This window comes from Notamacropus eugenii, chromosome 4 (assembly GCF_028372415.1).
Source record: "Notamacropus eugenii isolate mMacEug1 chromosome 4, mMacEug1.pri_v2, whole genome shotgun sequence".
Taxonomy (NCBI): Eukaryota; Metazoa; Chordata; class Mammalia; order Diprotodontia; family Macropodidae; genus Notamacropus; species Notamacropus eugenii.
Genome location: NC_092875.1, coordinates 320,116,996 through 320,129,842, shown reverse-complemented (window position 1 = coordinate 320,129,842; position 12,847 = coordinate 320,116,996). Strand labels below are relative to the sequence as shown.

The 12,847-nt window shown below is 37.2% G+C and overlaps 1 protein-coding gene across 10 annotated transcripts in view; it reads left to right on the top strand.

The window, feature by feature from the left end:
• The window catches only part of ADAMTS6 (ADAM metallopeptidase with thrombospondin type 1 motif 6), a 343,812-nt gene that overhangs the window by 287,297 nt on the left and 43,668 nt on the right, over positions 1-12,847 (top strand). For 9 of the 10 annotated variants that reach the window (XM_072605071.1, XM_072605074.1, XM_072605076.1 and 6 more), the window contains one exon: positions 10,203-10,332. In XM_072605071.1, coding sequence (XP_072461172.1) covers positions 10,203-10,332 — 130 coding nt within the window. Of the gene's footprint in view, positions 1-10,202; positions 10,333-12,847 lie in introns of those variants that run through there. The other variant, XM_072605079.1, reaches the window with a different exon arrangement.

Below are 12,847 nucleotides of genomic sequence, written 5' to 3'. Positions count from 1 at the left end.
GAGGAATGACATGGTTGCACTGTGCTTTAGGAATCTCATCTTGTCAGCTATGTGAAATTGAATTGGAGTAGGAAAAGAGATCATTGAGGAGGCTAGTGGAGTAGTATTTGAATAGAGGACATATAGAGCTGAAATAGGAGGAGAGATAATGGTTTGGAAGATGTAGTGGAGGTGGAATGGATAATTAGCTGATTATATGGTTGTTGTCCCTCATCTGCGAAGAGGACCAAAATGATATCACCATTGTAAAGTGAAATTTGAGTATGTCCAACTGTGGCTGATCAAGTGAAATTTGAGTGTGTCTGACTATGGTTGATCAGACCAATATGAGCTTGGAATGCTCTACCACAGGTTGGGCACAGTTAGTCTATATGAATATTTGGGGTAGATATCCCAGTTTTGCTCATCCCGCGTTTACTTTGTGCTGTCTCAATTCTGCTTTGCTCAAAGAACACAGCACCTTTTCTTATGTGGGCATGCCATGCTGAGCGGTCCTGTGCCAGTGTCTCCCATGTTGCAGTCAAATCCAAAGTTCTTGAGAGAGACCTTGAGAGTGTCCTTGTATTGTCTCTTCTGGCCACCATGTGATCGCTTGCCCCATGCAAGAAAAAAAGTACGAAAACATATGCAAAGATGATTCTACTCACCATTGGCACATGGAACGTGCACACACTAATAGACAACACGAAATCCAGCAGACCTGAAAGAAGAACTGCTCTTGTTGCAAGAGAACTCAACAGGTATCGCATCCAAATAGCAGCCCTGAGTGAAACAAGGCTGGCAATGAAAGCCAGCTTACTGAAGTTGGAACGTGGGTGCAGTGAAGGGGAGCACTGTGAGGCTGCTGTGGGTTTTGCAAACTAATCAAAACTAATCTAATCAACAAGCTGGTATGCCTACCAAAAGGAGCGAATGACAGGCTCATGACAATGCAATTGCCACTCTCAGGAAAACACCATGCCACCATTATCAGTGCTATGCTCCCACCATGACAAACCCTGATGAAGTCAAAGAAAGATTTTATGAAGACTTAGAGACCCTTATTGTCAATATGCCAAAAGAGGACAACCTTATAATTCTGGGTGACTTTAATGTTAGAGTAGGCTCAGACTACCAGACTTGTCAGGGAGTTCTAGGGAGGAATGGAGTTGGAAACAGCAACAGTAATGGTCATTTACTGCTGAAGACTTGTGCATCACATGACCCTCTCATCACCAACACTGTCTTCCATTTACCTAAATGCAATAAAAGCTGATTATACAGAGTAAGAGAGGATGAGGAAATAAGGACTAAGAGGATGCAAACCTAGCTGATTAAAAGAAATCTGGAAGAGACCTAGGTTTTGAGGGAAAGAGAATGAATTCTCTTATGGTCATAAAGTATTTGAAAATGCTTTGAAAAGTTAAAAGCTCTAAATAATTGCAAGACACCACTTTTATCAACATTTTTGTTGATAAATATATGGTTTTAATGATTCTTTCTCATGTAATTTTCATAATCTTTCAAAGTGATGTTGTAATATTACAAAAGAGATTAGGATGCTAGAACCATAGTGTACAATGAAGTCAACCAGTTTTTTGGGGTTTTTTGGTTTGTTTGTCTTCTTCCTTTTTTTTTTTTTTAGGATTTTAGAGATCTGATTTAACTAACTGATCTCCTAGGGAGAAAGAAACTTAGGTCTGAAAATGACTTGCCCATTACTCCCATTCCTGTGCTCTCTCTCTGTTATTAACAGAGTCTCTTCCTTTCATTTTCTCTATGGGGTAACACAATTCAGCTTTGGGGTGCTTCAGACAATGGAAACTTTAAAAAAAATTTTATCCTCTTTCACATCAGTTGTAGATATAAACTACATTGCTGTGATCATATGATATTCTCTGGAATTTAAACTCTGTTTCTCTTGTTCCCTGGATTTCTTCTAGTCTTAGAAATCTTAGGTAGCTTCTTGAATTAGAAGCATATATTATCCCTGAATTCATTTCCCACTGCTTCCTCCCCCTTCTCATCCCAGAGCCATTTGCCATAGACAGAGTAGCCTTTAAACATATGGGGTTAGTTGTTGCACCAGACACCATACTGGCAGGGGCCCTGTGAAAATAACAACACCTGAAACCTAAGGTCCTGTAGCCATGAGCTGCACCTGGCTCCATTCTCATGTAACACTATCCCTTCAGAGAGGGATGGTTCTAATGTGGAAAGTCACACTCTTGCTTAATTCTGGGCTCTAGAAGTTGATGACATTTCATTGTTTATTTTTAAGGATCCTTTCCGAAGGCTTGTGTTCTTACTAATTCGACTTTCTGAATCTTTTTAAAATTTTCCCTAGCACAAGGTTCCTAGTAGCCATTTACTTTTTTAAAAAATTGTTCCATTGGCTCCATGTCTTTCCAGAATGGTGTGACATTTCCAACCACTTGGTAGAAAAATCCTAATAGGAGATGAGCCTGATCAGTGTTCAGTGGTTTTATATACTGCTTACTCCATACATTGAAACTTGGCATTCAAGCCAAGGTAGTGTCGTAACTCCAGGTAACGATCCTTCTGTTAAAGCGCTCTGCTCCAGCCAGCCTTTCTGTTTTTTCTTTCATCATCAATTCACATTGCTATTGCTTTAGAGTTTTTCCTTCGCTGATGCGACCAAGGCCTCGATTTAGAACACATACAGTATATCCATTCACTGAAAGACTTGCAGGAAGTAGAGATCAAAGCTGTAAGTGCTTCCTGTTATGTTAATGGCATATACATGATCACAGGTCCTGTTTTCCTTTCTCTAACATCTGCCGCAAATGTTATCACCATTTAGCATACTCTGTCTGCCAGATAATACATGTAAAAGCACTTTTGACAATGAGACAGTTGTATACAACGTTGTTATTTTTCTTCATCCACATAACACTGGGATAGAGTACTTTTCTGTTCTGAGAAAAAAAAATTGTTAAAAGATTTACCCAGGAAAATTAGAGCAGACTTATGGAGGAACTAGCATTAAAACTCATAACCTTAAATGTTGCCTTCTGTCACATAGATCCCATCTGTGATCAAAAGGGAGGTCTTGATAAGCAACAGCCATAGTTGCTTCAAAGCCTCAAAGAATTGGGACATAAACTACACTTTACCTACATCTAACAAAACAAAACAAAACGAAACAATATAATAGAGAATGCCAGTCTTTCTGCTGCAGATTTTGAAACACTTTCTCGGTAGGACTTCTTTGCTTGAGTGAGGTCTGAGAGCCTCAGGCAAATTAATTACTCTTTAGTGTCTATCTGCCTCTTAGCACCTTGGCTGCTTTTTTCCCTTGTATCTCACACAGAGAAGAGCACAAATGCTACAGAATAGTGCAAATCCAAATGGAATCCCAACAGATGTTTCTTTTCCAAGCTTAATCTATTGGGAAGTGGAGGGTGTGAAGGGGGAGAGGAAACTAAAGAATAGAAAGAGAAATTGAGATGGAGGAGGGAGAAAAAGAGGCTGGAGGAAGGAGTGTGAGTCAAGGAAGAGAAAAGGAATTTGTAGAAGGAAACTGAAGGGGGGGATAACTGAATATGACCAAAAGCAAGTGGAAATTGGGAACTGAACCTTTAATGAGTGGGAGGGGATAGAAAAAAGGATGGGGCAAATTATAAGGAGCCAGATAAATATGGTACAATGAAATGATGAGTGTTCCTAAGTAGATTGGGATGGGGAAAGAAAGAATCAAAGCTAGGTCATCAAATAAGAGCAATATAAGGCAAATGTGGATATATACATACATATGTGTATTTATATATATGTATGTGTGTATATATATGTATATATGTGCATATATATGTAAAAAGGGGGCCAGTGTCTTCTAAGAAAAAGCAAAACAGAAAATATAGACCAAAGATGGGGAGCAGCTAGGTGGTACAGTGCTAGAGATCTGGTCTTGGCATCAGGAAAACCTGAGTTCAGATGTGGCCTCAGACACTTATTAGCTGGTGACCCTGGGCAAGTCACTTCACCTTGTTTGCCTCAATTTCCTCATCTGGAAAATGAGCTGGAGAAGGAAATGGCAAAACCATTACAATATCTTTACCAGGAAAACCCCAAATGAACTCATGAAGGGTTAGAACTGAAACGAATAACCAACAGCTTAAAGATGAGAAAAAAAGTATCAGGAGAAATCTCCTATTAGACCAGGAGAAAAATAAAGGGGAACATGATAAAATAACGGGGCAAAAGACAAGAAAAAATAACTACTTTTTAGTGACAGTGTCTCCTTTTGGTTTGCTGTTAGAATACTGAACATTTCCTAGCACCTGATCATTTTATGTAGAACAGAAGGAAAGGCTCTGGAAAGGTAGAGAGGAAGCCTTCAAGAGAAGAAAATAACAGGATGTTCTTCAAAAGGATGCAGTTTTGGTGGTGGAATCACTAGTATTCTTGTGTGCTAACTTTCCATTTCAGAGCAGATGGACCTTATTCTGTAGCTCGGAGTCGTTCGGGCCAGCAGGCAATCATAATCATGACAGTCAAATTCCAGACCATTTCCAAACAATTTCCAAAGTGAAAGGGAAGAACAAGGAGGCTCCTCATTCTTCCCTTCTCCTAGTGTATTTATTTGGATGCTGCTGGCACTGGGGATTTACATTAGAGTAATACTGCTGGCCATATGCTTGGATTACTGTGACTGGTTGTTTTATCTTGGTTGCTGGCTACTTTGGTTGAGTACTTTGGTTAAGTAAATTGATATTGATAAATGGTTAAGTAAATTGATATTGTCTTAGCCACTAACTGTATATTTTTTTATGAAAGATTCTGCTCTCCAACTCCTTTTCTTTTTGCCTCTTTTCTGAAGAATGTTTCTTGGGTAGATATGAAGTGACCTGGCTCTGTAATGGTTCTGATGTCTGGCAGTGCTACATTTCAAAGGATATGTATGAATGAGTTTTTCAGATTGCTTTCAAGAGGAAAAAGATCTGGAGGTTTGACGAGAGGAGAGAATCAGTACTGAAGAGGGATGTAAGGGTGGTCTGAGTCAGAACATGTCTTTTTTTACTTCTTTGTCTAGAGTTGGCTACAAGGGTGGACTCTCCTCAGACCTTTATTAATGGGAGGGCCTGTATTCCTTATTAAAAAAAAAATCAATATGCCCCAGATATGTGCCATGTTAGTGAATTCTGCATGTGAGGGGTTCCATTCAATGTTCACAATCTTCTTAGGATTTGACTTCCATTAGTGAAGACTTATTCTAAAAGGCATTAAAAAATGAAACCAATTATAGCAGTATGTGAATACAGATGCAAAGTTGGGAGATTATTTTTTAATTATATAAAAAGCACGTTTCAGAGAGGCAAGATTTTTTTTTGCTTCCAAGTTACTGCTGTCTCTCTCACCTTAAAAGTTTACCTTGCATCTTGTATATATCTTTATGTATCCTAATTGTGACACACACACACACACACGCACACAAGAATGCAAGCTTCTTGAAGGTAGGGAATATTCTATTTTTGTCTTTGTATTTCTGGAGCCAATCATTGTCTTTAATAAGTACTTTTTAATTAATCTGTCACTCTTCCCTCCCTATCACCTGACTAATAATCTTTTAGTGCTTTTGTTGATAGACAAAATATGATGATACAGTGATATCACCTTTAGCATTTTTGTATTGACAAGAAAATTAAATAGATGTATGTGTATGTATATATGTGTTCCTCCAAACTCTAACCAATAAAGTGACAGTATATATACCAGTTTCTTGTTGAAAATCAGTGTTTGTACTTATGATCAGATAAGTGGGTTCAAATTCTTTATCTTCACTAATAAGTATATAAATCAGATTTATTGGTGCCAGATTCATTGTATATCAGTACCAACATTTTGGTAATTAATAGTTATAATCAGAAACCATATTTTCGAGGGAGTGGTGGCAAGTCACTTTTAAAACAAATACAAATTTACATACCTGTAATTGCAGGTGTTTAACTTAAGAATAAAATATTCTCCATGTAATTTTAAATTCAGCTACTAGAAGTCATGCAGACTATTTAGAAACTGAATTCATGAAAGTATTTGCATGTCTCCGGGGGATATATGGACATTAAACTACTAGAGTTTTGTTTTCTATTAGACTTGCACTGACTGATCAGAAGGACATTTCATGTCTTTTATTATAAACTTTAAATCTGTGGATTTGAAAGCACAGTGTTTCTGTGTAACTGGCTGCAATTATTCCCTTAAGGGTTTAAATCAACTTGTTTAGCAATGTTTTTCAGATCACTCTAAATAAAGTCACGTTCAAGAAGATGGATAATTTAAAGATTCTAGGGGACCTTTAAATCTAAACTGAATATTGTTTTCTCTTTCTAGCTTAGTTTAAATTATTTCCAGTTGATCTGCATTTTCTAGTTTTCTGAAACTAAAAATTGAATTTTACTTAATCCAGAAGCATGTGCTTAAAAATCCCTCTAATTAGGTGGCATTGGTTTAAAGTACTTTCCTCTTGCTGGTGATTTTAAGAAAAGAATCCTATAACCTTGCCAAGTTTGGGATAGAGGCTGGAAGGAGATTTGTGTGGCATTGGAGAGAGATTGTACAGAGCCATTTGTAAGAAGACTTGGAATTGGTGCAGTTAGTTCTTGAGTGTGAAATACCACACTGACTAATACACCATTTCAGAAGAAAATTAATAAAAGATGAATGTAAGGAGAAAAATGCAGCTTCATAAAACATGAAATAATATCAACTCACTGAGAACTTAGATGGAAAATGGCATTAAAGATAATAAAGTAGTAATAGTTAACCAGAAAGATTTTACCTCTATCTCTACTATTTTAAAAATCTTAACTGGATGACCAAAATCAAGTGAGCTTCTAATTATCAATATCTACCATAGTGTTGTTTCAGTAGTAAATATGGTTGAATGAATGCATGAATAAACCAACAAATACCCCACTTGAGAAATTTGTACCCACTGCCCCTGAACCTGAAGTTCTTACTTAGTTGATGCTGCAGTTGGTGTGTGTGTGTGTGTGTGTGTGTGTGTGTGTGTGTACAAAAAGTCCATTAACCAAAGACAAGAGCAGTATAAAATTTTGCTTAAAATCAGCATTCAATACATGTATCTTATCAGGAGACACTAAAATATTATCTGAAATACTGTATATAGTTTTTTTTTTTCAAAATAGGATTTGGATATCATCTTTTTTATCAACAGTGTTTTGTAGGGGAAAGAATGTTGGATTTGAAGTCAGAAAGGCAGTGTGATATAATGAAAAAAACAATGCATTTAGAATCTGAGGGGCTGCTTTGGAATCCTGACTTACCTGGGGGACCTGTGGATTTGAAAGCACAGTGTTTCTGTGTAATATCTTCCAACTTCAATTTCCTGAGTGTTTGAACTGAATGACCTCAAAGGACCTTTTTAGTTCTAAATCTTTGCTCCCTAGGCATGGGTTTGAATCCTGATTCAATATTTAACTACGTAACCATGAACAAGTCATTTAGACTATCGATGCAGTCCGTTCTTGACCCTGAAATGGGCTAGGAACTACAGTTTTTTCATCTGTATATTGGGATAATACCTATAGGACCAATGTCATAGAGCTATTCTGAGGATTAAATTAGATCATGTAAGTTAGGTGTGAAAACCTTAAAGGACTAATACGTGTCAACTGCCATCATCATCATCTTATCCTTTAGAGTTTGTAGTGACCCTGCTTTTTGATTAAAGTGTCATTTCTTTTAAGGCCAAATTTGATCATTTCTACATATGTGCTAATATGATGAGAGAAGAGTAATTTTCTCAGATTGAGGGCACTAAAATATTCTTTGTATTGTGGAGTGGCAAAATCACATTGTGTGGTACCAGTCCCATTTCTGCTGTGATGTGAAATATTTATCTGTTTATAAGGAATAGCTGAGATTCTAGGCTGGATAGATTTTCATCACACCCCAGATTTCTGGCAGAAAGTATGATTGAATGGGATTGATTTTAAGGCAAAATCTTGCCTTCCCATAATAAGTATTTTGAGTCCCCTATTGCGCCATTAGTCCCCACTCTTCTGTATCCTCCCCCTCTAACAGAACACAGACCATTGGTCAGACCCAGAGTGGCAGTTCATAGTTATATCCTTATGACTAATGATAGAGATATCTGTCTAAAAGGTGGACTCCATGGAGGGAGTGAGTTATCTGCCCACTGGGATAACACAGTGGAGAGATAGCTGATGAATAGTGTAGAACATCTGTGAATTGCTAATAGATGTGCTAGAAGTGAGTCATATCTTCCCTCAAAAGAAATCTAAATTTTAGTAGCTAAAAATTTCCAAGCTGCCCTTGCACAAATAGAAATGTTTGATACATCTTTAAGGGAGAAGAATGATGTGAGTCAATATTTATAACATTGTGGCATTTAGTTAAATTGGGTTTTTGGCAACTGTATTTTTTAATGCAGCAACCAAATTATAGGGGAGGGAGGGGAATGCACTTTTTTATTTTTTGCTTTAAGGTAAGCAGTAAGAACCTGAAGTTCTTGCAGACCATAAAAACTACTTCCTTAAACTTATCTCCTCCATCATCCCCCAAACCACAGGGAGTTAGCCTAGCTAGCCTGGTGGGCTTGATAGTTTTTCCTGTTCCCTGCTTAAATTATAAGGGAGCTTTGACTAAGACCTGGATAAGTTCAGTAAAGTGAAGGAAAGATCTGGGGGCCTCCAGACAAAGTATTTCCAGGATTGTGGAGAAACTTTAGAGAAAGTACTTGGTGCCTAGCACTTTAGGCTACAGGTTTCCCACCCTGAAAGATCAAGTTTCAACTTGATTTACCCAAAGCAGAATCAAACTCTGTTTGTCTGGGAACTTAGAAACAATTGAGGGATTGTGTGGGGGCAAGGTAGGTGTGAAGTTGTGGTTTACTCAATATGGCTAATACAGCTCTTTTCTCTTTTAAGGTAATTTAGCTTACCCCAGGGGTTGGGAATTTGTGGCCTTGAGGCCAGGCACGTGGCCCTCTAGGCCCTCAAGTGCAGCCTTTTGGATTCAGTCGATTGAGGAACTAGAGGGCCATGTATGGCCTCCTGGACCCAAGTTCTTCACCCCTGGCCTACCCTGATGTTTTTTATCTGGTTTGGGTTTTTTCCTCTTTCAATTTATGAGTAACGCGCCACCCCTGTGGCCTAAAACCTTTTTGTGATATTTGACTGGTTCCTGTCTTGACTTTCTCAATTTTTTGTTTCTGCAACTTCTGAACTCTTAGACATTGAGGGAAATGCTTGGGCCAAAATGTAATCACCGGGAACTTTTGCTTCATAGTAGAATTGAACCCTTACTTTAAGCAAGTTGTTGAGAATATGTTTGCTTTTTAAAAAATGTTTTACAAATTAAGAAAAAATCATCATGTGTTTTTAATTTTCCCAAAGATTTTTCTATCAGGTGATTTTCCTGTGGTGAGCAGGTCACATAAAATACATTTTTTAAGAGTGGGGTGTGTTTGGGATACTAATGTACAAAAGAATTATGTACAGCTTTCACAACAGTTTTAAGTCAATCAGATTCAATAGACAAATGGCTTAGCTGACAGAACATTTATTTCTGATGTTCAAGTGTCTTTAAAACAATGGCACCATATACTTTTCAGTCTCCATGAAGACACTGGCATTTCATGATTTAATTCCTTGTTAGACTGATGAAATCAAGAGTCTTAAAATTCAGGTCTTTCACTGACTGTCAGAGATAGGATTCCATAGATGGAAAGAGGCCATGGTGACATTAATAGAACGTGATGTGAGCTTTTTTCTCTCCTCTGTTCTTTACAAAGGTTAAATTGATGGAATATGTTCCAGAAAATATCAGACAATAAATTCTACACTACTATTTTATTTTAAGCCAAAACATAATCAGCAATTTTGCACAGAAACACACACTTCAGTTCTTTTTCATTGAAAATTTGGAGATGTATTGTCTTTTTTTCCCTACAAGGGAAAGAATATGCAAATATGAACAGCCTGTGCTTAAATGGGCAAATATTTTATACTGTTTGCTTGAAAATAGAATACTAAATTCCAGTCCAGGGATGTTGTTAAAATTATAATAGAGAGGTGGTCCTCTCTTCAAAATTCTTTTTGAGAATGAGACAGCAGCAGTTCAGGAACATCAGGATTTCTCATAGCATCAGAAGAATTTGCCTAACCTATGGTGAGAAGCAAAATTACATTCCATTTAATGGTATCTCTCTTCTCAAGGTATCCAGAAGCAAGAGGTGGTGTGTAAAAGGTTAGACGACAACTCTGTTGTTCAGAACAATTACTGTGACCCTGATGGCAAACCACCAGAAAACCAGCGAGCTTGCAACACTGAACCTTGCCCACCTGAGTAAGTACGAGATGATAATAATTCTTCCGCCACCCAAGGAAAGATATTAAGTGCCTTTACCGAGAACACTTTGTAATGTATGCAAATTAGACTGAGTAGGGTGCCAAGAGCAAAGGGGTCAACAATTTAATCTCTCCTTTTACTAGACACAAGATTAAGGTCTGACCATAGATCTTAGATAGTGACCCTTGAGGTGTGTATTTAGTGAATTTATAACCAGTTGAGCATTGGGTAAGAAGCAAAAAGGGGAGTGCATTCCTTTGACTTCTTATTTTGTATCCTAAAAAGAGATAAAGAATAGACGTGAAAATCAGGGACCATTGGGAGATCCTTAAGATTTCTGCAGAGGTTTAGAAATCCCTGAAATAAGAAGTTATTGCCTTTCCTTATCCTTTCATTGGAAGCTCTGTGAGCTTGTGGCAATACATCCTTTTAGTATAAGGTTATCATCTTTGATGTACACTTAGAGAGTCAATTGGCAGATTCCTTCAGTTGGCTAATCTAGTAATTCTGAACTAATATGTGTGTTGCAGGCAATGAGGAATGCCTTTAAGAAAAGGTCTAAGAAGACAGCCTATTGAAACATGTTATTTTGGATTTTGTAGTTACAAAATGGAGCCAGCTTTCAAATAGGGCACCCTTCCTAATCTTTACAAATTTTTAGATGTAGCTAAGTGGATAGAGCAATGGATAGAGCATTGGGCTTAAAGAAAGACCTAAATTCAAATCTGGCCTCAGAACACTTGCTGTCTGACCCTGGGCAAGTCACTTAACCTCTGTTTGCCTCAGTTTCCTCATCTACAGAATGGGTATAATAACAGCACCTACCTCCCATGGTATTTATAAAGCTCTTAACACAGTGCCTAGAGTAATTGCTACATGTTCACTGTTGTTGATGTTATTACAAATGGAAGGAAACTCTTGTTGGGAGAAAAAAAAGGCAATATGTGAGACATGCTGATATTGCTAAAGAGAAAGCTGATCATGAAGCTAGAATTCTGCATGGGAATTTTGCCTGAAGGAGAACTGCCAGATAGAGGAACATGTGTAAAAGGCATGTCCCTTTGTGGGGTTAAAGCTGATTAAACAGATACGATTACCTTGCCCCCAATTTTAATCTTTGCTTTGCTTTATACCAACTAGAACTGAAGAAAGGAAAAAATATCTGAATGCAAAGCAGGTGAAATCGTTAATTTCAAGTTTCACTGAACTTGGAGACAAAGAATGAAGGATTTCCTGTGTGGTATGGCCTTATCCTAAAGATGACTACACCAGATTGGTAGATTTGCACAAAATCCCTAGCGTTTAGTAGACAAGAAAAAAAATTCTGATTTTTTTCATATTAAGGCTAGGTTATTGCATTTCTTTAAATTTTCCCTGGGATAAAGTGCAAATCTATAAAATGGGGGTAATACTTACACTCCCTTAACCCACAGAGTTATGACAAGAAAAGTGCCTTGTTAAAGTCAGCAATTATTTAATATTTCCCATTATCCAGTCAGACTGGCTGAGTTATTAAATCTCTAAGAGTTTAGAATAATGGTGACTAAGACAACAGAGTAATCTAGGGTGACAGGGGTGTAAATATTCATTCAAAAATGTGTATAAGTTCCATGTTAGTTCTTCTTGAAATGTGACACATAATGAATTTCCCCCAAAGTCAGACATGGTAAAGTACAGGAATGTGACCTTTGGTAAGTATTCCAAAGAGTTGAGTTTATACATTCAGATTATTTTCTCACAGTTTTCTCTCATACCAATTGTATGGGGAATTGCATTTCAAGTGAAACTCCAAAAGATATGTAAAAGCAAAAGATTTTTTAAAAAACTAATTGTGTCCTTTACCATTTTAAAATGCTTTTTATCATATTTATATATATCTTGGAGTTTCTATCCATCAAGATACCTCCCTCAGCATCAAGATTTTACATATGCGGTTTGGCCCTTGATCAGTTCCATTAAAGCATCTATGGTCTTATTTACTTTTGTTCTATTTGGCTTTCTGGTTTTTTAAGCTTAAATGCTATCCTATAATTTCCTTTGGGAATCTGATAATTGATCTTTTTCCTCTCTTATTTTGGGTTTGGCAATGATTTTCTTTCCTAAAATGGTAAAAAAAAAAATATTTGTGAATTTGATTGATAATACCTGGGTTAATAAGTATGACTAAAATCAATCATTTAAATTTTCTTCAGAAAACATTTAAGTCCTTGTGTGATTCCAAGTATCCTATTCTTTTTCCTCCTATAATCCTTAAACAAAGGGGTGTTGGGGAGAGGTAGAATGGTATCAGGAATACTAACACAGTCCCAAGGTCCTAAGGCCCAGGTCCTAAGATGTACATGGAAGAGCATGGAAGAGCAGACAAGAATATTCAAAAGAGAATAGAAAAAGATATGTATATACACAGGTCTATGTAGGCAAATATATTAAATTATTTTCTTTAAGGATGTACAGTAGTTAACCCTGGCTTCCGTCAAGTCCCAGCTAAAATTCTACGTTCTACAAGAAACCT